The sequence below is a fragment of the Engystomops pustulosus genome, chromosome 7 (genome assembly GCF_040894005.1).
Source record: "Engystomops pustulosus chromosome 7, aEngPut4.maternal, whole genome shotgun sequence".
Taxonomy (NCBI): Eukaryota; Metazoa; Chordata; class Amphibia; order Anura; family Leptodactylidae; genus Engystomops; species Engystomops pustulosus.
In genome coordinates, this window is record NC_092417.1 from 77,409,891 (window position 1) to 77,437,350 (window position 27,460).

The 27,460-nt window shown below is 41.5% G+C and overlaps 1 protein-coding gene across 7 annotated transcripts in view; it reads right to left on the minus strand.

Annotated features, from left to right (window-relative positions):
• Positions 1–489: 489 nt before the first annotated feature.
• Positions 490–27,460, minus strand: part of NDRG4 (NDRG family member 4) — a 66,443-nt gene continuing 39,472 nt past the window's right edge. For 4 of the 7 annotated variants that reach the window (XM_072116955.1, XM_072116958.1, XM_072116960.1 and 1 more), the window contains exons 4-17: positions 12,668–12,773; positions 9,772–9,892; positions 9,626–9,688; positions 9,417–9,477; positions 9,233–9,319; positions 8,992–9,048; positions 7,917–8,020; positions 7,695–7,751; positions 6,870–6,921; positions 6,489–6,536; positions 5,558–5,593; positions 5,079–5,130; positions 4,521–4,559; positions 490–2,011 (exon numbers count right to left, since the gene is read on the minus strand). In XM_072116955.1, the coding sequence (XP_071973056.1) occupies positions 1,857–2,011; positions 4,521–4,559; positions 5,079–5,130; positions 5,558–5,593; positions 6,489–6,536; positions 6,870–6,921; positions 7,695–7,751; positions 7,917–8,020; positions 8,992–9,048; positions 9,233–9,319; positions 9,417–9,477; positions 9,626–9,688; positions 9,772–9,892; positions 12,668–12,773 (1,038 nt within the window). In that variant the 3' untranslated portion in view covers positions 490–1,856. Of the gene's footprint in view, positions 2,012–4,520; positions 4,560–5,078; positions 5,131–5,557; positions 5,594–6,488; positions 6,537–6,869; positions 6,922–7,694; positions 7,752–7,916; positions 8,021–8,991; positions 9,049–9,232; positions 9,320–9,416; positions 9,478–9,625; positions 9,689–9,771; positions 9,893–12,667; positions 12,774–25,267; positions 25,426–27,460 lie in introns of those variants that run through there. The other 3 variants (XM_072116956.1, XM_072116959.1, XM_072116961.1) reach the window with 2 other exon arrangements.

Genomic DNA, 27,460 nt, shown 5'->3' on the forward strand with positions numbered 1-27,460 from the left:
GGAGATAGAGTGCCCAAAGTACAAACAAAAACCCACTTATATGTGGCAAAGTGCCAACATGACAATTTAAGCAGCAACTTATTGATCCCTGCTGTATCACAGGTTTCAATCGTATTGGCATCATGAGTTAACCAATACAATAGAAAGATGGAGAAATGTGGATTGTAGCTTCCCTCCAGGGTCCCCTGAAGAGGAAGAATCAGGGTTCCCAGAGCAGGAACTCTGTGTTGGGGTGAAGGCCTGGGTGCCCACAGAAAGGGCTCTGAGTGCCACCTCCGGCACCCGTGCCATAGGTTCGCCACCACTGCTCTAGAGCTACCACCTCTCTTGTCCAGTGTGTTTCTTGTAGCTCGACCAGGTGCTAGGGTACTGGAGGAAAAAAAACTAATGTGCAATATTGGGTAATGGGAAATCCTCCATCTGTGCACAATGGGCATAGTAACTTTCTGATGTAACTCCCTATACAGAATGAATTAAGACATGACACACTGCAGATTTACAATTTTATTGAGGTTTATTGAATTCATCCATTACTATCATGAAGTATTTGTACTGATGGCTTAAATGCAGCTACAAGCATCCACTGCCACAATAGACAGATCTGTAACTAGAACATATATGAGTACAGAGTCACTGCGCACACAGACAGGATTAATTACCCCTCCAGGTCACAGTATCTGGGGAGCGTTGTCTCACAACCATGGATGGAGAGACCGTCAGACACAGATTGGGGAAGGAAAACATCAAGGAAATGGAACGTGGGAGACAAGATGCAGTTTTAAAACAGGAGATTATTATGATGTACACGGGGATGGGCCCCTCACACACATTCATCGGCACAGGACATGTCTTTTAGCTGAGCGTCACCTCACGATCAATGGAGAAGCCTTTAAGAGGATTTTGTTAGTTTTTTTTTTTTATTGAAAAAAACACACATTTTGGAGTTTCCCCTTGGCTCCAATGGTAGGTCTTAGTCTTCAGTGATTTCAGTCCTATGGGACTAGACGTCATCATATACAAGACCAAGAAGGCCTATAAGCACTATAAATGTGACTTAATAACTTCTAGTCTAATTGAACATGCATCACTGGAAACCAAATGCAACAACACCTGTCCCCTCAGAGGTTTTCCCAACAACTGAAAACCCCCTCAGGTTCATTTCTGGCATTTTCACCCACATATCTGTTAGATCTACAGAAAACCTGCTTAGGATCTCCTATAGTATATTACTATTGTGTGTCTATATTTCCTAGTCATCCAGAACATTTCGCAACAGGTTCCCCAACAGCCATCCACATCATTTTTCAGGATCCTTTACACTGATCCAGCAAAGGACTTCATCAGGATGTTTTAATAGGATACCTGACAGTCATCCAGATACAATTTTGGCTTCACTGGGTGATCACACTGCCTCTAGTTATCTTGCCTCTTATAATTAAAATTTCACTTAATATACTATCAGTCAGTATTCTACAGGGTCACTGCAATTGGACTAGTGAAGAAATTCTGACCTTCTACACTGTTTTACCAAAGTTGGAACCAATTTCATTTGAATACAACTCAGTCCTTCCATTCACTGGTAGCCAGGAGAGCATCTGACTGCAGCAAGAAGTACCAGGTACACCTACTCGTTCTTCACAGCCACCACTGATCCAATCACTATTGCCTTCACCCCCATGTTACATCAAGTCACAGGGGAGCGGGAAGAGCACACACCAGATGATGATTAACTACTGTCACTCTGGTATTTGGATCCCCAAAAATGCAAGACGCTGTTTTATGGGGTGGGGTGCAGGAAGAGAACTGGTAAGAAGAGATGGGTAATGAGTGGGCAAGAAAAGGGGTGGTAAGGTGCTTCAGCAGGACACTTCCATGGTATGGTTGATTTGACCAATGCCCTCACTGCTTTCTGACTGAGTGCAAGGCCTAGGGCGACTTCCATCCACAGAACTGGCACTGGTGAGGGACGCTGTGCGAGATCGAGCAAGGCGGGTCATACTGGCTGATGGCACTATGGAAACAAAGAGCAGTAAGTAAAATTACTAAACAAATCCAGGACAGTTACATAAAAATCTATGGCTATACAATGTTTTCCAGCAAATAAGTCAACTACTGATTACTTGGTACAAGGTTGATTGGATACAAAGGAATAGGACATGGGCTACAACTTACCATGCAAAAATGTAAGAAAAGCAGGAGAAACTAAAGTGCAAGAGGCAGGAACTATGACAACATTTTCTTTGGCCAAGCAGCTGGCTATTACAGGCTAGCATAGTTCTTTGCACTAGCATGTATGCATATAATTTACCTTAGTTAATTAGATGTAATAGAGCTATCAGGGATGTAGCGATCACAGAGGATGAGGCCAGGGATGAAGGGGGGCGCCCACAGAATGCAAGTATATTGAAAGGGAATAAAATCAACTGCAAACACCTCTATCAGAAAGCAGTGAAGGCACTGCTGTGTGCACACGGTGGGGTGTGACATCTTCTCACACTGCTGGATGTAGGTGTGAAAAGCTTGGTCAGAGGAGATGGATGTGTGTGATTGCTTAACTTTTTATTTTATATATATATATATATATATATATATATATATATAATGAGGGGCCCCGTGCTGTATTTTAATTAAACAGAGGGGTTGCTGCTAAACGTGGAGTTAATAAGGGGGCTGCTACTGCTGCTGGACAGTACATAAATATTGGAGACTGTCTGCTGGACAGTAATTTTAATACAGGCAGTTCTCAGGTTACATAGAAGATAGGTTCCATAGGTTTTTTCTCAAGTTGAATTTGTATGCAAGTCGAAACTGTATATTTTATAATTGTAGATCCAGACCAAAAAATTTTTTTGCTCCAATGACAATTATTAATAAAGCTTCATTACAGACACCTTACAGCTGATCATTGCAGTCTGGGACTAGAGTAAGGGTGCAGTCACACGTGGCGTTTTGAACCCATTTTTGGCCCGTTTTTAAGCGGTCCGTTAAAAAACACATGCGTTTTTTACAATGCATCCGTTTTTGAACGGTTTTAATTAAGATAATTGGGAAAAACAGTCAAAAACCTATGCGTTTTTTAACCGACTGCTTAAAAAGGGGCCAAAAACGGGCTCAAATAGCCACATGTGATCGTACCCTAAAGCATTCAGAGAGCTTCACCAGAGGTCCTTCTTTAACTAGGGGTCGTGTGTAAGTCCGTTGTCCTTAAGTAGAGGACTGCCTGTATTGTTAGCTGGAAAGTATCTTAATATGGAGGTCTGCTGGACAGGAACATAGTATATGTAGTGGAAATAGACATGTCTATCAAGTTCAACCAATTATTATTATTAATCAATATAGGGGATTACTGAACTTTAAATTAATAGAGCTCAGTACCTCTCCTCCCATATTACTTAATATAGGCTACAGCAGCCCTCCTTATTAATACAGAGTTTAGCACTCCCCCTTCCTTATTAATTAGGTCACCAAGGACCTCATTTTCACTAAAAGCAGCTTCCACTGATGGCTGTGAGCTCTGTGAAGGAGCAGGAGGGAGGAGCTGTACGGAAGCACAAAGGTGGGGGTCAAGAGCTGAGCAGTCTGCAGCACAGACAAGTCACATGTTGTTTTTTGAAATGCATCCAAACTAAAGCCCAACCCCTGGGACTACACAGAGGATGCTGTCAGGGTGAAAGGTAAGTTCTTCTAGTTGTCCATGGCAGCCAATCAGAGCTCAGCCTTTTTTTATAAACAGCTGTGGGGAAATTAAAGCTGTTGATGGGAGGGCACTGGGCATGAACACCCAGACCACCGGATTTAGTATAGCAGAAAACTGGTAGCTCAGACCTGAGTCTGGAGCCTTTTTAAGCCTCTTAATTAATTCCCCCCAGAAAGAAAATCTTATTCTTGATATCATTACACAGCCAAGGACCAGAAGAGAGCAAAGATCTCACAAATACAACAAGATGTAAAGTTACCTTGGGCAATTTATATCATGTGCCTTTCTAATAAACCACTGAAAACATTTGGGGGTGGGCATCTGAAGGGCAGATAAACTTTAGTCAGGTAAGCCTTCTTATCTTGCAGCATATAAATAGATAGAGAAGTCCAATGGAAAGAAGGTGATGCACAACCATGTACATTTTTTCTTGTGCCGTAGCCAATAGATGACATACACCATTGAATGTAATAGAGCAACATATGTTGTCCTGCATAAAGCTGGAAATTTTATTTAATATAGCCCAATAACTGATGTTGGCTCTGTGCTATCCTGATGGGGTGAGAAAGGAATGTCTCAGGATGAAGTGACGTGGGGCCTGCAGGTGTCTACGGGGCAGCATTATCTTCTACACTGTATGGAATGAGCAGATGAAGAGAGAGAAGCAGAAAGCTGTCTAGTCGCAGAGCCCACTGCAGTTAATCCAATTGTCAAGAGAGAAGAGCAGCCCAGGCAGAGCATTCAGAGGTGGTAGACAGTGGGCCGAGAGACATGCAATTGATACTGGGAGTCTATGCATTCAGCATACAGTGTAACGGGATACCTGCGCTGGCACTCTGTCTCCGATCCTTCAAGGAGGCAACTGGGGGGGAAAAAGATGAAGGGAAGAGGGAAGAACCAGGGGAAGGGTGTGAAAAGTCCAGTGGAAGTGATGATGAGGGGAAAAGACACAGAAATGTGACATTGAGACAACAGGAACCAATATGTCATCACCATAAAGAGAATACAGAAGGTCAGCGATTTTATAGTCACAGGTGAAGAGATGTCTAAGTGTGCACAGAGGAAAAGACAGCGCAGGAACAACAAACACAAAGAAAAACTCAGACCGGTGAAACGTTGGAGACGTAAAAGACAGAGAACAAGTGGATAATCCCAGACACACACACAGACAGACTGGGGCTGTTAAACACCTAAGGTCCCACAGCCATTGCCCTCCACCCCCCAACGCCCCCCCCCCCTTCCCACATGCCAGAGACTGCTAACCTCAAAATAACCCTATACACCAACAGCCGCCACCCCTCAATGAACAAACACGCCACAGGCTGCAACCCTCTGGAGACCCAAACACCAGGGGCCACCCATCTGCCAGAACTGCACTTACTGTATCCCATTCCTTGAAGAAAATATTTGAAAGCTTCTGTCAGCTTTCCAGGCTGTAAAGAGAAATAAGCCATAATTTCACTGATCTCATTATTACTATTTAATCATGCATTGATGTGTGCAGAGTAACAGATACTGGTTTTATCCTGCTATATCCTTTTACTTCCATCTTTGCTCTGCATGTGTATAGCACCCATGGAGGAGGCCAGTGTGACAGCAGGTTAACCAATCATATTTATGAAAAGTACGAGAGCAATAAGGGCTGTGTTCCTAAAGAGTATAACGGCCTGAACCACATTAATAATGACTGATTCTATACAGTATATGAGTTCTATACAAATTACTCTCACCAGTCTATAGCAGAATATTATGTTAGTAGCTTAGGTAGATATGACTGAGGCAGGTGTATAAAATATACAGGGCAAACTCTAGGTGGGGATATGTATTAGAAGTAGTAGGGCTAAAATTTGACATTCCTACCTGTGTAACTTGTGGAAGTCCACCAGAGTCTGCCATCTGTGTGGAACAAGATGTTAGAAGAAATAAGAGACAGCAATGGCTAAAGAAAGTAAGAGGTTATTGATATGACCGCTTTTCTGCCACATTGTCCTCCTATAGCTGTTAGCTATAGCTAGTTATTCATGCCTTTTGAATCCGTAAAGAGTGAGGATGATGAGTAAATGAGAACTAACCTGAGGGTCTTTTAAAGGACATCTACCACCAGGATGTCCTGTCCTGTGTACACCTGAGGGGCTTCAGGCTCCATTAACACCTATGGAACCCGAAGTCCTCATTTGCATAATTTTAAAAGCTTTTTTTGTTGAAAAGTAGCTAAAAAAAGAGAGGGCACACACCAGTATGTCATTGTGCTTGGTTTACAATCCTGGTGGTAGATTTCCTTTAACAAAAGAAAGTAAACCACATTCAAACATAAGAGGTTAAAAAATAAATTATGCTAAAATAAAAAGGAAAAGAAAGAGACATACACAGTGGAAAAGTTAAAACTTGATAAAGAAAAGTCCACATAAAAGCTAAGAAGACCAGAAACAATGTTGACAGGAGGCCACATACAAGAAAAGGAGACCACGGAGAGGATTCCTTATATGAGGAGAGAAACTACTTTCAAAGAAATAAAGATCAGACATGTGAAGACTAGATACACATATATGGAGAAGAGAACACACATGAAGGACTATTCATAAGACAAGGAAACATACAACAAAGGGGCATCTCACAAGTGTGAAGGACAGAAGGATAAATTGAAAGAGAGCAATCTCATAAACAGGCAGACGCCATATACAAAAAGAGGCAAGGCAACATACAGTGATGAAAGATCAGTGAGAAGGGGCAACATTGCAAAGACAGACACAAGGAGACACTAATTTTAGGCTGGCTGCATGGGTGACAGTACCTTTAGGAATGTTGTGGTTGTTGGATCAAGTTTAGAGTTACATTCAACCTGCCAGTAAAACAAAATCAAGTAAGGAGCAAAAAAGGCAGACTACTATAAATCTAATAAATACAAAGTATAAGGAGATCCGTGTCATTGGAGACTGCTTATAAAGTGAATGTGACCTTATACTAGGGATATATATAGCATTCTAGTCATCTGATAATACATTATACAACACTGGAGTTCTAATGCTTCCTTATAAGTAATCTATTGGATCACTGGGAATCTTGCTATTGACAATACACCCAAAGCCTGTTAAGATCACCAAAAGAGCTCCCATTTTAATCCTTGAACCATCAAATTCATTATCAGAAAGGTAGAGAAAACACAGGGACTAACCACGCTGTCTTCAGCTGGGGAATTATCTCCAACAACCAGCATCACTGGAGCCCTGAAGACAGAGAACAGCTCAAATCAGTATAACGGATGGCTGCCGAGCCTTGTGTCCATTCCCTGTCAGCTACATGCCTGTTATGTCTCATAAATCAGCTTCACACATGACACAAAGAAGCAAACATATATCTTGTGTATTTGCATGTCATCCTCTGCCAGGGACGCCAATTAATGTTAGAGATTTTTATCTAGGGCCTAACCGCCCTTAGCAGTTGTACAGGCGACTTTCATATTAAATATTTCATGGTTGTCCTGGTACCAGGAACTTGAACATAAAACCAAGACATGTCAGTCTCTTAGTGTATGTGAAGATCTTCTCCCCTTTAATCACAGCTGCATGTATAAAAAGACAGAAAGATCAGCATTGGTAGGCGTGACAAGGAGATAAGGTGCTTGGATGCTATAGGCTTAGTTTAAATGTACTACAACCGCTCTAATACATTCTACAAAAAGTTAATTAATTGTGCTCAGTTCTCAGGGATCTTGTACACAGATATTGTTTATACTAATTTCCTGAGAAGAAAGAGATAAACTGTCTCCAGAATATTGAACTAAAGATGAAGGACAGACTGGTTTCTCATTAAATGTCAAAGGAATTATCTGAAAGGCAAGCAAACAGGTTACATAAAATGAAGTTTGAATCATGACATTAAGTTGACATTGGTCAGCGAACATGGCCGCTGTATCTAAGATGGCGGACAGTCCCTTATTCTGGGCGTCCGAAACCAGTGCAATCTCCTTAACAGTTGTGTATAATATTAAGTGATATACCGTAAAGTTTTGGCATTGGGGACAGTCCCAGGACGATTCATTTCTAAATCTCTGCGACTGTGGATGAGAAACAATAGTGAGATACAATGTGCAAAAATAACAGCATAATATAACAAGGATAATTTTTGATGGGCAGTAAGTCCGATGTGACGTGTACTGAACAGCTATATAAAGCCCTGCCCCTACCATCTAAGAAAAGTATAGCTTGAGGAAGCTCCCCACCTATTGTACATGTTCCAGAAAAGTTGCAGGTTGTTCTGGTTCACACAACTGCTGATCTGTTGGCGATAATTCTGCACAAGTTCGGTGTTATTCATCAGCTCCTCCTGGGGCAAGAAATAAAATTGGACAACATTGTATCACAGATTGTGGACGTACATATGTCCCCCATCGATGGCAATGGCCGCACAGAGGGATATGGTGCCACATACCGCTCCATACACAGGGAAAAGAAAGGACATGTCCTATCTTTCCCCGTGTGCATGGCCCGTATGCTGTGCATTTCTATGGAGAGGGGAGGGGTCACCCCTCCTCCTCCTTTCCATAGCACCGGACTTATGTCCACCCAGCCGTAGCCGTGTGGGCATATGTTCGTCTAAATGCAGCCTAATTCTAAGTATCCAGGATGGTTTTTGGCAGCCATCCAATTACTAGTACATGGGAGTTGGGCCACTAGTAGGAGCCATATGTTAAAGGGAACCTGTCACCAGGAGACCCATTTTTAGCACTCCCCCAGTCCCCACGGAGCACAGTACATACACTGCCAAAGTGTTTTTGTATTAAAAATTGATTTTAAAGAAAAAAAGATATGTTATATTGTACCTTTCATTAGCTTCTGATGTGTGACTAGGCAGTTGCCAATTGGGAGGGGCTGGAAAGGAGCAGTTCCCCCCCACCCATGGGAAACATGTGACCTTTTCAAATATATGAATAACTTCCCACACTCGGGATTGGCAGTAGAGGAGCAGGGGGTGTCGCTAAGCCAAGTGATGGGTGTTTTCATATTTTTGAAAATGTCACATAGAGTAGCTGTTCCCAAGGGTGGGGGGGAACTGCTCCTTTCCAGCCCCTCCCATTTGACAACTGCCTAGTCACACAGCAGATGCTAATGAAAGGTACAATATAACATATCTTTTTTTCTGTAAAATCTATTTTCAATACAAAAACACTTTGGCAGTGTATGTACTATGCTCTATGGGGACTGGGGGAGTGCTAAAAATGGGTCTCCTGGTGACAGGTTCCCTTTAAGTCTGCACTGAAGAGCAAATCCCATATTGTTACCCTCTTATAGCAGTACCTGACTGAAGAGATGAGACAGCACTGTATCAGGGAGAGAACTTGTCAGTCCGGACAGCTGTGTAAGGAAGGTGGCAACACATTAATATATGGCATGCTCGATGTAGGGGAAAGGTCTTAGAAATCGGTTCATAGATCATATACTATTGGCCCAATTAATGGTACTCAACCCGGGGAGGGTTCTAAAGAGAGGGGGAGTCTGACATGGTGAAATAGACTGCTCTGATTGGTTTGTGCTATACCTTTGAGGCAGCCCAATCAATCCAGCCTTTTCCATTGGGATCAATGTTCACAAGGACCAGTCCTTCCACCATCTCTGGGAAAATAAGCTGCAAGAACAACAAAATGAATGAAATCTGATTAAAATACACTGCTGACATGTAACTTGTGTTGTTTCTTTTCCAATCTTCAGATCAACAGACTTACAGCAAACTTTGCAAGAACATATGATCCAGCTCCAACTCCAATCCCAATGATCGTCTGGAAGCTGTGCGACACAGAAATATTATTATGTATGTAAAGTTGTACTATATGTCCACAGTTCATGTTGTGTGTTGTCTGATCGCATGTTCTTGGCTTTTGTGGTTCCTGCTAAAGTAAAATGACAGAACGATTTGTGTTTAGATTGAACTCACCCAAAGTGCTGGAGTACACTGGGTAACATGGCTGCCAGGTTCTCCATGGTGGGATACTGGTAACTAAACACAGAGAGGGATGACACTAGAAGATGAATCAAATCAGGTAACTGATAATACCTAGAATTATGAGGTGCACTACTTACCCCTGGGGAAACTGGGAAGCCCCCACCTGCTGGCCTGGGGCATCAACATGACACACAACAAAATGCTTGGTGATCTCCTGCATGTCCTCATAGTTGAAAAAAGTGTTGAAGCAAAGCTTATCTGAAAGACCACAAAATCCAAATAATAAAATCAAATAAATTATAATTTACATGTAGTTCACTTTCACTTTTTTTCCATAAGAATTTGTGGAATGTCCTATAAATGTCTCTTCTTTTCCTGATTTAAGGATGTAGGCTTTTAGTTGAGAGCAATATGGATGCACTTTTTGCTCATGCTCAGTAGTGAAGCTCTTCCCATGGGAATTGGAAATGCTTGCACCCACCTAGCACTACTTAATCTGGACTAAGGTAAATACTTAGCATATCTAAAGTTTCAATAATCTGTGTATAAATCAATTGTTCAGCGTATATATCCTCTCTGTATGCTGCTTTACGTTTTAGATTTTTCTCTGAGCTCATGTTTGTATGCTTTTAGTTGAGATGAATATGACTGCACATTATGTACATGGGTTAAAGTGAAGCTCCTCCACTACAGATCAAAGAGGAAGGAAAGTCTGCACTTATCTCAGAACTACTAGAGTGATCAGGAAAACTGGATTAAGGCAGGATTGTCCAGTGTATGTTCTATCTCTATACTGCTTTATGTTTCAGTTTGCTTTTCCTCTGAGCTTATGTTTGTAGAGGTTAGCTCCTCTGATGGATTCTATACACTATACATAGAAAACAGTTTTTCCCCTCATATTCTATCTAACATCTCAAATTTAGAAATACAGAAACACACACATGAAAAAGTACTATAGGTATATAAGCCAAGACTTCATGTTATCTAACACTGCTAGGCTGTGCAGCATTATGATGTGAAACACTTGGTTAGCTGTTCCGAGAAAAAAGCCTGTTCATGAGGAAGTTCCTCTATATCCATAGATGTTGCCCCGTGGCAACTGCATTGCCACCAACCCAAGTCCGCGTAGAGAGGCTGTTCTCTAGCCTTAAAATAATTAAGTCAGACTTTAGGTAATATATGAAGGGGGATCTGATGGAGGCAACATGGTTTCTAAGAACAAATTCATAGAGTCACTAAACAAATATTATTCACTACATTTTTGTTTGCATAATTAGAATTTATTAAAGTTATATTTCTCTGGTTGTATTCCAATAAATATTTTTTATGTTCCACCTTAATGACTTGGTTATTGTATCATAAAAAAGCCTTATTACTACTGTAGATTTATGACTTAAACATGCCTCATGTATGTGGGAATTGAAGACAGAGGTTTGGCTTATTGACTCCACAGCACTGTTGTAGCTTTACTGTTCTTGCAGTAGACCACTCCATACAGTAGTACTCTTACAGTAGTGAAGATGTTACACTTCAGCTTCAGTCACATTAAAGGAAATCTACCATAAAAATGAAGCATGATTAACCAAGGGCAATTACTCATATATAAGTTTATTAATTATCAATGGGCTCCTTCCTACCACCTTGGCACTTCCACCCTTCCTCCGCCTTCTTTAATCTCAAGGCAGAAGTGAGTTTTAGCACACAGTGTGGGGGGAGGGGGGTGGTCCTGTACAATGTAAAAGCCTATGAAGCTACAACAGGGAGGGGTGCTGAAAATGCCCCTATAGCGCTTCTGGCCCATTAAAATAATAGTAAAAGTTCATTTTTTAGAATGAAGGAAGCGATGGATAAAAAATATAAGAAGAGTACCACCAGCACTGTGCCTGGATCTATAAGTATGTGCCTCTGGTTTATCATTCTTGATTTTATGCTAGATAGCAGTTCTGTAGCTGCTATGGAGCAATTTCAAGGATGAATACTAGGGGAGCTTTAGTTTTGATGTGCTGAATCATCATTTAGAGTGTAATGAAAGATTCAGATATATATATCTGTTTCTCAGTCTATGACCTGGGGTTTCTCCACTCAATGATATGATTGCATTGAATGACTCTAAGATCCTCAGTTCTGCAGATGTGCCACTTATGCTCAGGTGAAGAATACTTGTGACCTACTCTTGGGAATTCTCTACTAACTGTTGTACCAAGTGTACAGTTCTAACGCTTCTCAACGTAAATGAGAAATCCTACGACATGCCACAAAAAGCCACAGGCAGTAATAAGCAAAGAAACATGCCATGTATTAATGGATACTCTTTTTATTCAATACTAATAATGCAAATTAACACACTAAGTGAAAAAAATCTATTAAAAAGGTGAAAACTCACCAAAATGACATCACACAACATGTGATAGTGTGTGCAGACCTTGCAGTACAGATCCCCCAATAATAAACAATGTATGTAGTTTTGTCACAGCATTCATGGGATAGTAAACTATTGACATAGTGCAGGTGCTCAATAATGCTCATATCATTAATAATCAATCCACCATTCACCATGAATTCTACATGGAATAGGTTCCACAATTATCCCAGCTACTGTGCCCTTGTGTTTTTCTCCTCATCTTGGCTTTGCCAGATACACAGACTCTTTGGGGGACATTTATCAGGAGTTGGATTGTTCCATATGTACTCTGTAATGTACATTTTTATTTGTATATGTCCCCTATGATTTGTAATGCACTACAGAATATGATGGTGCTGTATACATAAAGATTATTATGACTTGTAAACCTGTTTTTTTTTTTGGCATAAAAGCCCAGGCAGGGTTTGGTGTAGAGTTGCTCGGCAGCACAAACACTCGTCATTTACATCAGGAGGCTTAGACCTACTGATCTGCAGCAGGGAGGATGCTGATGATAAATTCCCTCCTTTGGCATCATTTGATCAGGTAGACCAAGGTTTTGTTTTTTTTACCTGTACTACCTGATTTACATATCAATCACCATTTAAGTAATTGAGGGTAGAAACACTTACGGTTTAAGCCAACATCATGATAGGTGAGTATTGCTGGACGATTGCCTTTTGGAGTCCCTCGAATAACAACATGCAGCATGCCATAAGGAGTCTCAATATCATGTTCCTGTAGAATGATGTAAAGAGAGAAGTACATAAAAATTGAAACCTGTGGCAGATATTTTTTTTCCTTTTATTTAACAAATTAAACAACATATACAGGGAATATAGTACAATAAAATACATTTGTCAATACATTTCCCAAAAATCTCTTTTCTCCATCACAAAAATTTAATCTATTTCCTGTTTCCAAAATGCCCCAAATACACCCCTAAATCGTATATGCCAATTTGGAGGAGTCTTCCTATCTCCTCCACTACCATTTCCCAAAACCTCCATATTCTTGGGCAATACCACAGGATATGTATGTCATCTGCCTTATTGAGGCCGCACCTACTACAACTCTAGACTTTTGAACCAAATCTTGACAACCTTTTAGGTGAGTAATAGATGCGGTGGAGGATAAACAGATGGGCCAAGTGATGGGCTGGAATCTTCAGTATCCCTACCATGTCTGACAAAATATTTTCCCATAGATATTCGTCTATTACTCTCACCTCTCCGGTCCACCTATCTCTTATTCTCTTTACATTATTACTATGTTCTTTCCATGACCAGAATCAAAGCAATCTTTTAAAATGATGAACCTGAAGATGATCTAAGGGACGCCAGGATAAGATGAAAAGCATGAACCAAATGATCCGATTTCTCCAACAATATCCACCAATGGGAAAGCTATAAATAGGAGTAATGGGAGTAACTAGGTATCCCAAATTCCTCCTGCAGTTCTTGAAAGTATTTAAATATACCCACCCCTATTAATTAACTGGAAAATGTATTTAATACTGGTATCCGACATTTCTATTACCCGAAATTGATGTAATAACATTAAACCCCCCATTATCTGCTTGAAACTATAATTCCTTCCATGTCTACACCATAAGAATCAAAGTTAGCCATTGTAGACCACCTTTGAGTGTCTTGCAAGCCTCAGTTTCTAAAAATTCCAGGACATTATACCCCTATTGATCGATCCCGAATCTAAAATTAATAAATAATGGGTTCCCATCCCATATAGCTATGTATTTGGCTTGTGATACAATGTAAAGGGCTCTCATATCGAGCACCTCTATTCCCCCTTCTCATAGGGTAGCTTAAAGGGGTATTCCAGGAATCAGCATAATTCATATGCAAATGCATACTCAAAATATTAGCTAATGTGTAATTAGTTGTTATTTAAAATTTTGCTCCCCTTAGAAGAAAAATGCTGATGACATAGACTGTAATAAAGAATTAAAATGCTACTGGCCCTTTAATCAGTCCGTTAATTTCCTCCGCGCGGTCCGTTGCAGGACAGAAGATGGCCGCTGGTCACATGTCCACATCACATGTCCTGTACCTGCCTGGGCAGGTCATGTGATCACCACTATGTTTGGCTGTAGTCGGTTGGTTGCAGTGCATCCAGTATAACCAGTGTTTTGGTTATGGCAGTTACACACCATTACTATGGTAGCAGAGCAAGAAAACCTGTTACATCATTACTGGGAGCAGAGCCTGAGAGGTAGGAGGAGTTACTGAGAACCAAAGGATTATGGGACATGTATTTTCCAGTAGCGGCCATCTTGGTGATAACTCCACCTACTTTAGAGAGGACATAAAATGTTGTGAATCATAAAATCAAACTATTTAAGCCCTGTTTTGTGACTAATGACATTGAGTATTGTTGTATTCATTTATTTATATCATCATGGGTTTTTGTGTCAGATGTTCATATTCCCGGAATACCTCTTTAAGTATTGCCATTTTAAGCCGGGCTGTTTCCCCCGCCAGACCAACTTGGCAAACAAACTTTCAATGATCTTAAAAATATTGGATGGTATCGCAATGGGGAAGGCAGATAGAACGTAAAATAGCTTGGGGACCAAAAGCATTTTGATTAGTGCTATTCTGCCCATCATGTAAAGTGTGAATTTTTTCTTCTTCGTCTTTTCCCCTTTAATCGGTATAATGTTTCTATCCACAAATTCCAGGATATTTTCAGACACATTTATGCCTAAATACTGTATATACTCAAGTATAAGCTGAGTTTTTCAGCACAAGTAATATGCTGAAAAACCCTAACTCGGCTTATACTCAATTTAAAATATGCCCCCCGTCCTCTGCTATCCATGGATGTTCTGGCTTCGGCTCCGTGTCTCCACACGGTGCAGTAGCTCGCGTTGTGATGTCAGCTGCTTGCAGCATTCAAGTGTGTGCGCCATCATTGGCACACACTATGATGTGCGCCTGTCGACACAACGCGAATAACAGCAACGGTCGGAAACACGGAGCCGAAGCCGGAACATCCAAGGATAGAAAAGGACCTGTTGGGGGCGTCTGAAGGTGAGTACTTTTTTTTTTATATAGGCTAAGCGTTCCCCAGAGGGGCTCTATACTTGGGGACAAAGGGGGCAGCAGGTTCTGTACCTGGTGGCAGGGGCTGCAGGCTATATACTGGGGGAAGGGACTGCAGGCTATATACTGGAGGGCATACGCTGGCTGACTATATACTGGGGGCAGGCTGGCTATATACTGGAGGTGGAGGCTGGGACTCGAGTCAATAGGTTTTCCCAGTTTTTTGTGTTAAAATTAGGTACCTCTGCTTATACTCGGGTCGGCTTATACTCAGGTATATATGGTACCTTTCCTCACTCAATAACCATAACCTCTTGAGAGGGAGGCAAGTTCTTCATTTTGTCCAGAGGCATTCAGTTGATGCACAGGTCAGAAAACGTTCCAAATTTGTGGACACCTGAAAGACTCTGCTAATGGAACTATTTAAGACAATGGGGCAGATTTACTTACCCGGTAAATTCGTGATCCAGCTGTGTGTTCTCTGTGGAGGATTCGGGTCTTCAGGGATTCACTAAGGTAGTTCCCCCGATGTCCACTAGGTGTCGCTGCTGGGATGAATTCCGTCGGAGTACAATGAAGTTCACCAAGCCAGGCCAGGTGCAGGTAAGCGTGTGTCAAGCGACACATACTTTTTTTTTAATACGGCGGTTTCTCCGAATCCAACGGGTTTTCCGACGGCCACGTCCCCGATTTCCGTCACATGCACGCCACAATCCGATCGTGTGCGACAAAATCCCGGGGCAATTCAGGGAAAATCAGCGCAAAACGGTAAAATTCGGGTAACTCGACGTAAAACCGCGATTCGGGCCCTTAGTAAATGACCCCCATTGTCTGTATACAATGATATTTTTTCTTATAGGTTCCCATAAGAGTCCTACTATAAATATAAAAAAATGGCACACTAAGTAGATGGTCATAATAATATTCTGCCTAAATAAAACAGATCAGAACTGTGCTCAGTAGTAGGCTGACACCATAGTCAAAAATGTATAGTTAAAATGTTGTTTTGAAAATAGAACACTGGCACAAGTAAATATGTGTTTGTAATAATAATATTTAATGCATAAAAACTCCCTACATGGAATGGATTAGACAATACACAAATAAATGAATAAATAACTAACAGTCGTTTTAATTTCCTCCATTGTAACTTTACTGTACTGTATTATGAGTGACTTTCATGTATATCTCTCCCAATAATGTTTATTTATGCTCCTAAAGTGTAACTGATTAGGTTATCCAATAGGTGAGAATATATAAAGTATGCCCAAATAAATAGATAAGGATTCCCTATTGTATCTTTCCCTGCAATGGTATAAAATATATCACACCAATAAATCATATACACATTTATATCTGTATTTATATTTGCATATACACATGCAGTATAGATGGATCCTGTCTAATTTTACTGGCGAGTGGCTCCATGGCTATGGCGATTAATAAAGGCAACAGTGGACCATCCCTGTTGTGAGCCACTGCCAGGCATTACAGACCATGACGTAACCCCATTAACTAGAACTCTCGCTGAGGGTACACTATATAATAATTTGACCCAGGAGATGACCCCTTGGTGCATCTAAGAACAACAAGGATCGCTGCCCAGGGTTGGACAGGTCAAGTTTATTATCCACATATGATAGGAGTCTACTTTTTTTCTTATCCTTGTCCTTTTTAAAAATCGGGACTATCAACACCTCTCTCATTGTTTGAGCGAATTCCAAACCTCTAACTTTTGATCAATCAAGTCAAGTCAACCCCTCTTCCGGTCTCTCAATTATTTGACTATAGGTTTTTCCCCTGCTGTCTTTAACCAGATTTGCCAGAATTTTCCCAGGTGCATTTGCCTCTAAATATCTTCTTCTGGCCTGTGCACCAACCTTTCTATCAGTCTGGATTTTAGTCAAGTCAGTATAGCATATGCACGCTTACTCCCATAACAGTCTGTTTATCTTTGTTGGTTGTTTAATAAATTTCTCCTCAACCTGCCTGACCCTCGCCCTTAAAGGGCACCTACCACCACAAATCTACCTATAAAGGTAGATTTGGTGGTAGGTGGATCAATGGGACGTGAGGATAGCCCTTTTAAGGGCTAATCCTCACGTCCCTGCACTTTTTTAATAACTTTTATTAGGTATTTATTCAAATTTACTTATGCGGCTACTGGGGCGTGGAGTAGCCGCATATGAGATTACACGAGGCGGCTACTCCACGCCCCGGTAGCCACTTTACCCCTCCTACTCACCCATCTTCGGCGCGCAGCTCCGCGTAGCTGCGCGCCCTCGTCCGGCGATCCTGCCGTCTGCGCATGCGCAGAAGAGCAGGCCCGCGCCTGCGCGGTCACTACTCCAAAACAGGCGCGGGCCTGCTCTTCTGCGCATGCGCAGACGGCAGGATCGCTGGACGAGGGCGCGCAGCTACGCGGAGCTGCGCGCCGAAGATGGGTGAGTAGGAGGGGTAAAGTGGCTACCGGGGCGTGGAGTAGCCGCCTCGTGTAATCTCATATGCGACTACTCCACGCCCCAGTAGCCGCATAAGTAAATTTGAATAAATACCTAATAAAAGTTATTAAAAAAGTGCAGGGATGTGAGGATTAGCCCTTAAAAGGGCTATCCTCACGTCCCATTGATCCACCTACCACCCAATCTACCTTTATAGGTAGATTTGTGGTGGTAGGTTCCCTTTAATTCATGTGTTTACACGGTACAAAACTTTTTTTTTTTTATAGCGGCATACTTGTGCCTTATATTCACCTCTAATGAAAGTAGCCAAAACCATATCAACATCTGCAGTGCCCTTATTTCTTATAAAAAACCCCCAACCCATTGATAATCTATTCCTGTTATAATCGATGACTGTTAATCAAATGAAATACCGCAACATGTTTTGCTGGGGAACCTAGAGCCCTAACATTCTGTGATATGATTTTCATCTCCTTTGCCTCCTAGCCTTGCCCCCAGACTTTAAAGCGAAGACAGTCCAAATCCTGGAGGGAAAGGAGAATAAGCAGACAATGGAGAGGCAGCAGATGGAGAACGACAAGAGACTAAAGAAGGGAGGCGGAGGAGAGAATTTTTTTAAAAAAAACATCAAAAAACAAACAAAGAAACCCAGATAGGAGGCATCTTGTTCTAAGCGCCTGCCCTAGAATCAACATCCTGAGGGTGCGGTCACACATTCAGTTTTTAAGATGCAGTTTTTTAAGCCAAAAGCAGGTGTGGATGATAATGGTTTGAGACAAATAAAAAATGTGCTGCTCCTCCTCTTTTTACTCCACTCCAGGTTTGGGCATCAAAAACTGCATCTGGAAAACTGAACGTGTGACTGCACCCTGACCTGTATTCTAAGCATCCCTTAAGTCAACCCCACCCCGCCAAGACCTTATACCATCTGATAAGACCTGAATCCCTTCATAAATTATTTTAAAGAGGACTTCAACCATTCCATTGCATTTTCTGGTTTATCAAAAAAGATTGTCCTATCTTTCCTGTCACCCAAAACCAGGCTGGGAACAACATAGAGAATTGTATTTCATTTTGTGTTAACTCATTCTTCACCTCAAAAAGAATGTTCCTTTTCTTTTAAATATTCTTTGCATAATCGGAAAAGATCCTAATTAAATGTCCATCATATTTTATTTTTCTTCCCAACTTCCTTACCAAAGGTTTCACCAATAATAGGTAAGGAGTCTCTCTTGGAATATGGGCTTTACTCAGGACTCGATGGGCTCTTTTTATAAATTAAGGGAAAGTCACAAAGCCTTTTCCAAAGTTGCATTCAACCACTTCTGCATGAATTTAACCGAATCCTCCCCTTCTATCCCTCTGGAAAGCCTATACACCTTAAAGTGTAACCGTTACTTCAAAAACCTTTTGATATGTTGTAGGGCAGGTAATTTTAAGCCCTTTTGCATTGGTTTAGTTACCCGAATCTTTCTCCTTCCTCTTATACTCTGCAGCCTTCCCCCTGTTGTCAGTGACTCTTTATATGGGTGTTGCTAGGTACATTCTGTCTTCACCTAGGAGCTGACTATGGAGGTAGAGACCCCCCCCCCTCTTCTGTCAGCTATTTACCTCACAGCTCAGTGCTCCGGCACTCAGTCATTTGCTGCCAGGAGCCCTCACTCATGTAATAACCAAACACCTACACTTATCTCTCCCTCAGCTTTTCCCTACCCTTGTATATAAATAAAATAATCCACACAGACACAAGATGCAGAGCTATCAAACCCCCCTCTCCCCCCATCACCTCACACTCCACAGCAGGAAATGGCAGGAGAGTCTTCAAGCTGTGACCTCATGTGCTGTGCTATAGTTTTACTTAGATAGGTAGGTACATAGATATGAGATGGATAGATAGATATGGGATAAATAGATAGATAAGTAGATATATATGATATAGATAGAAAGATATTAGATAGATAGATGATAGATATGAGTAGATAAAAGATACACAGATAGATATGAGATAGCTCTGGTGTCATTGGTCAGCAGCCAAAAGAGGTACTAAATGAGGACCGAGAGGCAAAATACTTTGAGGAATGATTCCCAGGGACACCTGGAGCAGAATTATGTTTTTTAGCTTTTTTTTTTTTCTCAGAATAACGGTTACACTTTAAGTTTGATCTATGAGATCGATTTTATTAATCAGTTAACTTCCTTTTCCGATCTTCACATTAATATTTAACTGCTTTCAACTCGGACCTCATCTCACTGACCCTGTCCTCTAAATCCGAGACTGAATTCAACCGAGTCCAGACGTTCCCCATGCTTGTGGACATCCATCCTCATCAAAATTAGTTCTTTGAAACTTCTTTAGTAAGTGACTTTATTGCCCCATTACACTGCAGAATTGCTTCAAAGATCTCAGACAGGTGATGTTTTTCCCTTCTGTAACCCCTCTGATTGAGCGGAGTCAGTTGAGACAATTTGAGTCTGCTCCAAGCCTCCCCTGATATTATTTGCAGACGCTTCTTGAGATTTTTCATCCACATGCGCATCAGTATCAACTGGCAAGTTTCACTCCCCCATTTACCCTTCGCAAGGTTCCCCACATCTCCCCTCGCAGATACTTATTGCAGCACAGAATTCCCTTTAAAATATAAAGTACAAAGTATACCCTCTAAAATATACATTTCACAATCCTCCCTTTATAATATAATGTTCCGTTAATGGTACGATAAATAAATAGACATATAGCGGCAGTTTCACTATAATATAAAGTATACATTAATCCCGCTGTAATCTAATCCACACAGATCTTTCTTCCAATAGAGTCGATCCCCTACGTAAGGACACCCGATTTACAGACAATCCCTAGTTAAAGACGGACCTCTCTACCCACTGTGACCTCTGGTGAAGCTCTCTTGATGCTTTACTATAGTCCTACACTGCAATTATCTGCTGTAAGGTGTAATGAAGCTTTATTGATAATCCTTGGTCCCATTATAGCAAAAAATTTTGAAACTCCAATTATCGCTGGGGCAAAAAAAATTTTTGTCTGGAGCTACAATTATAAAATACTGTATATAGTTTTGACTTACATACAAATTCAACTTAAGTACAAAACTATGGATCCTATCTTGTACATAACCTGGGGACTGCCTGTACAGTCTTCCTTCTCAAACATACATTCTCTATAAAACATATTGCACAGTTACCCCTCTATACTCTTTAGCAGTGGTCTGTGAACACGGCAAACCATCCTATAAAGGGCATTGGATCGTTTTGTACTGGGCCGAACATCAACTATAAGCAACGGGGAGGGGGGTGCTTGAATCTGTAGTAAGCTCCTCACCTTTGCCACAGCACTTGCACAGCTACACTAAGCAACTCCCTAGAGCAGTGGTGGCGAACTTATGGCACGGGTGCCAGAGGTGGCACTCAGACCATCACCCCAGGACCGAGTTCACCGAATAGGACCAAATCCGCCAAGTCCCAGGCAACTTAAGACATGCTGCTCTCAGCGCTATTTTAAAGCAACATTTCATTGGCTGTTAGGAACTGCAGGAAAAGGGAGATGGTGTTGACAGAACTGCATTATCTTTGGTGGTCATCCTGCTAGACCAACCATTTTTCCTCTACAGAGAGACCCTGGAGAGAAGCTACAACGAGAGTCTGAATTTGCTCTCCTTCTTTCAACTGTATTGGTGGCCTCAGGGGGGGAGGGGGGGCAATACAATTGAAAGATGTGGAAGAACAGATAGCAATAAGTTACTGCTTAAAATGCCATGTTGGCACTTCACGGGAAAATAAGTGGATTTTGGTTGTAGTTTGGGCACTCTGTCTCCAAAAGGTTCGCCATCACTGCCCTAGAGCATCTGTACCTCCCAAAATAAACATCCACACAGAACTGCCCTCCTCTGCTCACACTCACTGGGGATGCGAGCAGGTAGCGGTGGTAGGCACATCAAGGGCTTTTAACTATACTTAATGTTTCAGCAGCTGCAGGGATACTACTCCTTTTATGCCATTGCCCAGTACGGCAATGGAAATTTCAGAAGATGAAAGGAAGACTCATAGAAGTATAACTGTGGAGAGCCCTTTCCAACTGACCAAAATATCCTATTAGAATTCTGAACCAATGAACAGATTTTCACCATTTTGCCTCCAAAAAAAATGTTATAAAAGTTTAAAAATGGTTGATGGTTGGACAGTTGTCAAGATTGTATGAATAAAAACATCCTCTGATCCCTCAATCAATGACACCTTAATCAGCTCAGTGTGAAAAAGTATAGATAGATCTCCGAATATGGAAACCTAGAGTGTCTTTTTCTTAAAACAAGATTTTGGATTTTTTTAATAACTTTTGGAATGAATATAATGTATCATCTGGATTGCATATTGAAAGCTATTAAAAAAGGTTATTTTTTTGCCATTCTACCAGAGTAAAAAACGGAAACATAAACCTAGAAAAACAAGGTCCTGAAGGGGTTAAATGTTGTGTATTAAGTTTCAATGTTATCCCCTATCCCAAGTACAAAGGATGTCATTCTGACTAAGTGAAGTATCAGGTTACAAATCGCTGAGTGAAAAAGCAAGCTCCCATAGTTTTGAACATGTTCAGCCTGCCACTTCATTCAATAAGTGAAAATGCCCCCTCCCCCATTATCATGATCGGAGGGGTCCCAAACTCAGAACTCCCCTTTTCAGATTGTTATCCTCTATCAGTTTCCGTTATAGTCTGCTGGAAGAAAACTGCAATAGAAAGGCAGATAATTACCCATACACTGCAATACCATTGTATTTATAAATATATAGTATAAGCAATCAGTAACTTATTTGTAACTGCGCTGCTATAGTTTACAATTGTATTGGCCATTTCAGGACATCAATACCATTGACAGTATGAGGAAAAATTCTAATTATCGTAACAAACCTCAAGGGTCTAGCTCAGGGGACCCCAAACTACGGCCTACGGCCAGTGCCAGGCACTTGCAGCCTTTGACAGTCAGGCAGGGGCCTCCGTCCGTCCGGACAGGAAGCTCCTGCCCATCACTGTATAGTGCTTGATGCCTCCGGAAACGTCCGCATGAGCACTATTACTGGAGCATTGTGGCCGGAAGACAATCCCGGCACACATCGCTCCATGAGCCTGGCCGGGGCGGGAGGCGGTGAGTACAAGTTTGTGTGTTTTTTTTTTAACGGCAATAAAAAGATTATGGCGGACGGGGCCCAATATATGACATAATTAATTATGAAGGGCAGTATAGGAAATAATTATGAGGGGCAGCATAGGAAATGATTAATTATGAGGGGCAGCATAGGAAATTATTAATTATGAGGGGCAGCATAGGATATAATGGTGGAGGGGCAGCAAAGGAAATTCTTAATTATGAGGGGCAGCATAGGAAATAATTAATGGTGGGGGGCAGCATAGGAAATAATTAATGATGGGGGGCAGCATAGAAAATAATAATTAACTGGGCCAATATGTAAAATAGTTCACAAGGGGGTGCAGTATATTAAATAATTAATTGAGGGGGTAGACCAATGTATTACGAATGCGGTCACATGTACCACTAATTATTTTTAAACTTTAGTCCGGGCCTCCAACGGTCAGAGGGACAGTGAACGGCCCCCTATGTAAAAAGTCTAGCTGACCAGGAAGAGTTGTGCAGCCTGAAGCAGGAGCTGCACTCATATTCCAGATCTGTCCACACCTACTTGCTCCTCCCCAAGTCACAAGTTGCCAAATATGTGTCACTTTAAAGTAGCATGTCTTGGGCTGCTCTATGTGCAGTTTGCCTTTGTAGCATGCGGAGGATGTCAGATTTGTGTTGCACGTTGTTCATGAATTTGGCTCTCCCTGCTCTGCTATGACAACTTTTTTTTGGTGCCACTTTAACACGGGGCGTGCACACACATGGGGCGTGACACACACTTGTGGGGGACTATGCATGATAAATGTGGCGCATGGTCTGACGCCCCCTTATGTTGTGTGAAGAATAATACAGCCGGACACATAGGTGGCCCGGACCCTTCTTAAATACATGCAATAAAGAATGTGCAAAGTTAGAAAGAAAACTGGCACAAGGACCTTAGTAAATGTGCCCCAGTGTCACATTAATTTTTGCTCCTAAAAAGGCACCAGGTCTTATTTTCAAGGGGTGTCTTATTTTTTCATGAACAAGAATTAAAATTTATTGCTGAACAAAGAAAAATCAACATGTATTAATATACTGTAGTGCTGCCAATACATACATCAGCAGAACCATCTGAACCAACAATCTAGAAAGTCTTGTGACTATTTCCATGTACAAAAATCTATAGTACATTTAACAATCCTGTAATTTATGAACAAAAAGCAACATTCTATCCACAACAAGGACCATTATGTAATCAACTTCTCCAACATACTTATAACCCTTAGAAAGTCTTAATTTCTTGTGACTCCATTTATATTAGAGTAAATGGCCCAATCTCTCATGCACTTTCCTCCAATGACCCCTTCTTGTCTGGGTATCTGCCTAGAGCATTTGCAGCATAACAGCCAGTGATTTTATCCCATGAATTTTTCCCCAGTGTCACAACCTCTTGCAGTACCTAAATGATCTACTAATACTCATGTAAGGCGTGGGGAGAGCTATAGGAATCACTGTCGCTGGGTCTGATTTTTAGGGGAGGTTTTATATTTCTAAGCTTGAGAAAAATAGCACTAGAAGAGGTCTTATTTTTGGGGAAACGGGGAAAAGATATGGCTTGTGGAAGGAGGGGATTGTTAATTGACCCTATTATGTACCTCACATTAATTAAGCCCAGTCTCCATTTGGGTTTACTGACCAAGCTATATATGGTTTGTAAAACACAGACCATGTGGTGGCCGCTCCCTTCCCATAACCACCTTCCATCCATTCTTGACCTTTATTATGTACCTCACATTAACACCAGCCTGCTCTAGGACTTACTCACATGGTAGTGTATGGTGAGTAAAATAGACCATGTGGCGGCCGTTCCCATCCAACAGCCCTTCTGGTCCCTGTAAAAAATTTCCTTGGAAATGTTTTCTCGTGGGAAAAAGTTTGGGGGCCACTGCTCTCCAGTACAGTCCTCTTTTTAAATTATACACTGCAGTCTATTCTCTAAAATCTGAAGTACATAGGCCCATATAGTATACACTGTAGAGCTTCCCATCTCTAATCTACAGTGCACCAACCTCCCACTACAATAAATAAACCTAGAATATAACAAGCACAACCATTTCTCTAAGAAATACAGTATATAGTCCTAAATCCTTGTTTCTTCTATATATGGATACACAACCTTCTCTTCATATTATATAATACACAGTCCTTTCTCAGTAATATAGAGCATAAAGTTCTCCGTCTAATATTCCTGCTGCAGTCTTATGGATCACATGATGTTTTCTCACTACCATGCAAAGCAGATTTCAGCAGCATTTTGACATTTGCTTTCCTCCATCTATGATCGCTACCCATAATCCTGGGTAGTCTGGCACCACAATATGCTGCCTCACAACGCTAGAACGGCTCCGCAGGAGATGACTGTGCCATATAATGAGAGCATTGGCCGATTCACATCTCCCCTGATGTTTGCTCTGCTGCTGTGACATTGACATCTGTGTGTGACCTTCAGGAACTGACTAAGCCCTAGAATAAAGAAGCCACCAGGGACTTCATAGAGCCATTGCCCCCCAACGTGCACTCACCCCATCCCAGCACTCAGGCATCTCTGTGGCGCAGGTGGAGCAGACTCAAAAGGAGCGATGTGCAGAGAGAAGGACAGACAGTGGCAACTCAGCTGTGCAGTGTCTCCAGCTTTATAAACCCACCCTTCCTTCTCCCTCATTACCCCCTCCTTCCTTTTACTGCAGAGACAGCCGCTGGGTGATTGGGTGAGATGCTGAGCTCCCCCCTACATCTGATGAGCACAACTGGAATCCTGCTATGTAATGTTCTTCAAATGTCTGACCCTTCTATAATGTCATCCCAAAATGTTATATGTACACACCCCAACACAGCTACAACATGCATCATGTCATATTCTTTCTCTCTTACACACCCCACAAAACTGCTATTAATCTATACTGTAATATGTTTATATATGCATTGTATTATACTATTGTATACACACACATCACCACACCCATAATATCTTATTACATCCATCATTTTTTATGCACACAATCCAAAAAAAAAACCACTGCTCCTATAGTTTCTTATACACTTTGCAGTTACATTATTTTGACCTGAAGCTAAAATCCAGATGTTGTGGGGTGACTCTAATCAGCATCTTTGCACCAGTACGGCTATCAGTTGTGCTGATTTATGTAAAAAATTTATCCCACTGATACATGTGAACAGACCATATGAGGTTTCTGGATGCATGTGGAGCCTTGCAGATTGCATAGCTTCCAGCAGTTTCTGGCTGGTGAATGGCAGTGGATCCAGCCCTGTCCATAAAGGTGGTCGCAAATGTGTTCGACTGAATTAAGCTTTAAACTTAAAATTGCATAAATGAATAGTGCAGATAAGTAAAATTTGTAATAAATGATATTAAAGAAACAAATTCTGTGGCGATGGGCTGTTTCGCATTGCAAACAGTTCTTCAAGCCAATGACCAAAATTATATATGTTCCTGTGTTCTTCTTTTTCCCTGGCTTTCTTTCTTATTTAAGCAATTTGTATAAATCTGATTTATGTCCGGTATCCACTGACAGAGATAAAGAAACCCGATAAAGTGAAATATTCGATAGGTTTAGAAAGAGTTAATCCTTAACCTTATCTATCTGATGTGTATGGGAGTTGACTAGGCTTTCAGGGAACAGAAAAAAAAATAAGTTTAATAAAAAGGTTACTGATATCACCGAATCTGGATGAAAGACTATATGCAAATGAGCCACCAGCAGCCTGAACCGTTGATACAAGGCAGGATGGATCCATGCTTTCATGTTGTTGATGCCAAATTCTGACCCTACCATCCGAATGTCGCAGCAGAAATCGAGACTCATCAGACCAGGCAACGTTTTTTCCAATCTTCTACTGTCCAATTTCGATGAGCTTGTGCAAATTGTAGCCTCAGTTTCCTGTTCTTAGCTGAAAGGAGTGGCACCCGGTGTGGTCTTCTGCTGCTGTAGCCCATCTGCCTCAAAGTTCGACGTACTGTGCGTTCAGAGATGCTCTTCTGCCTACCTTGGTTGTAACGGGTGGCGATTTGAGTCACTGTTGCCTTTCTATCAGTTTGAACCAGTCTGCCCATTCTCCTCTGACCTCTGGCATCAACAAGGCATTTCCGCCCACAGAACTTCCGCTCACTGGATGTTTTTTCTTTTTCGGACCATTCTCTGTAAACCCTAGAGATGGTTGTGCATGAAAATCCCAGTAGATCAGCAGTTTCTGAAATACTCAGACCAGCCCTTCTGGCACCAACAACCATGCCACGTTCAAAGGCATCAAATCACCTTTCTTCCCCATACTGATGCTCGGTTTGAACTGCAGGAGATTGTCTTGACCATGTCTACATGCCTAAATGCACTGAGTTGCCGCCATGTGATTGGCTGATTAGAAATTAAGTGTTAACGAGCAGTTGGACAGGTGTACCTAATAAAGTGGCCGGTGAGTGTATACACATTATATACACAGATTCTGCATACAACATAGACAATATAAACACATACAGTATATATACATAATATACTTGGACATACAGGGGGAAATTTATCATGTGTCAGCTTATGATAGTGGCCAACTCTTCCCAACCCCGTGTCCTGGTTGATTCATCAAGAGGCATAAGCCTCTTGATATATGCGCCAGGCAGTGCAACTGCCAAGCAAAATTACGCCAGGTCCAAACTGGCGTTGTTTTGCATAAAAACCTTAAAACAGAAGTTTATAGGTTTTTGA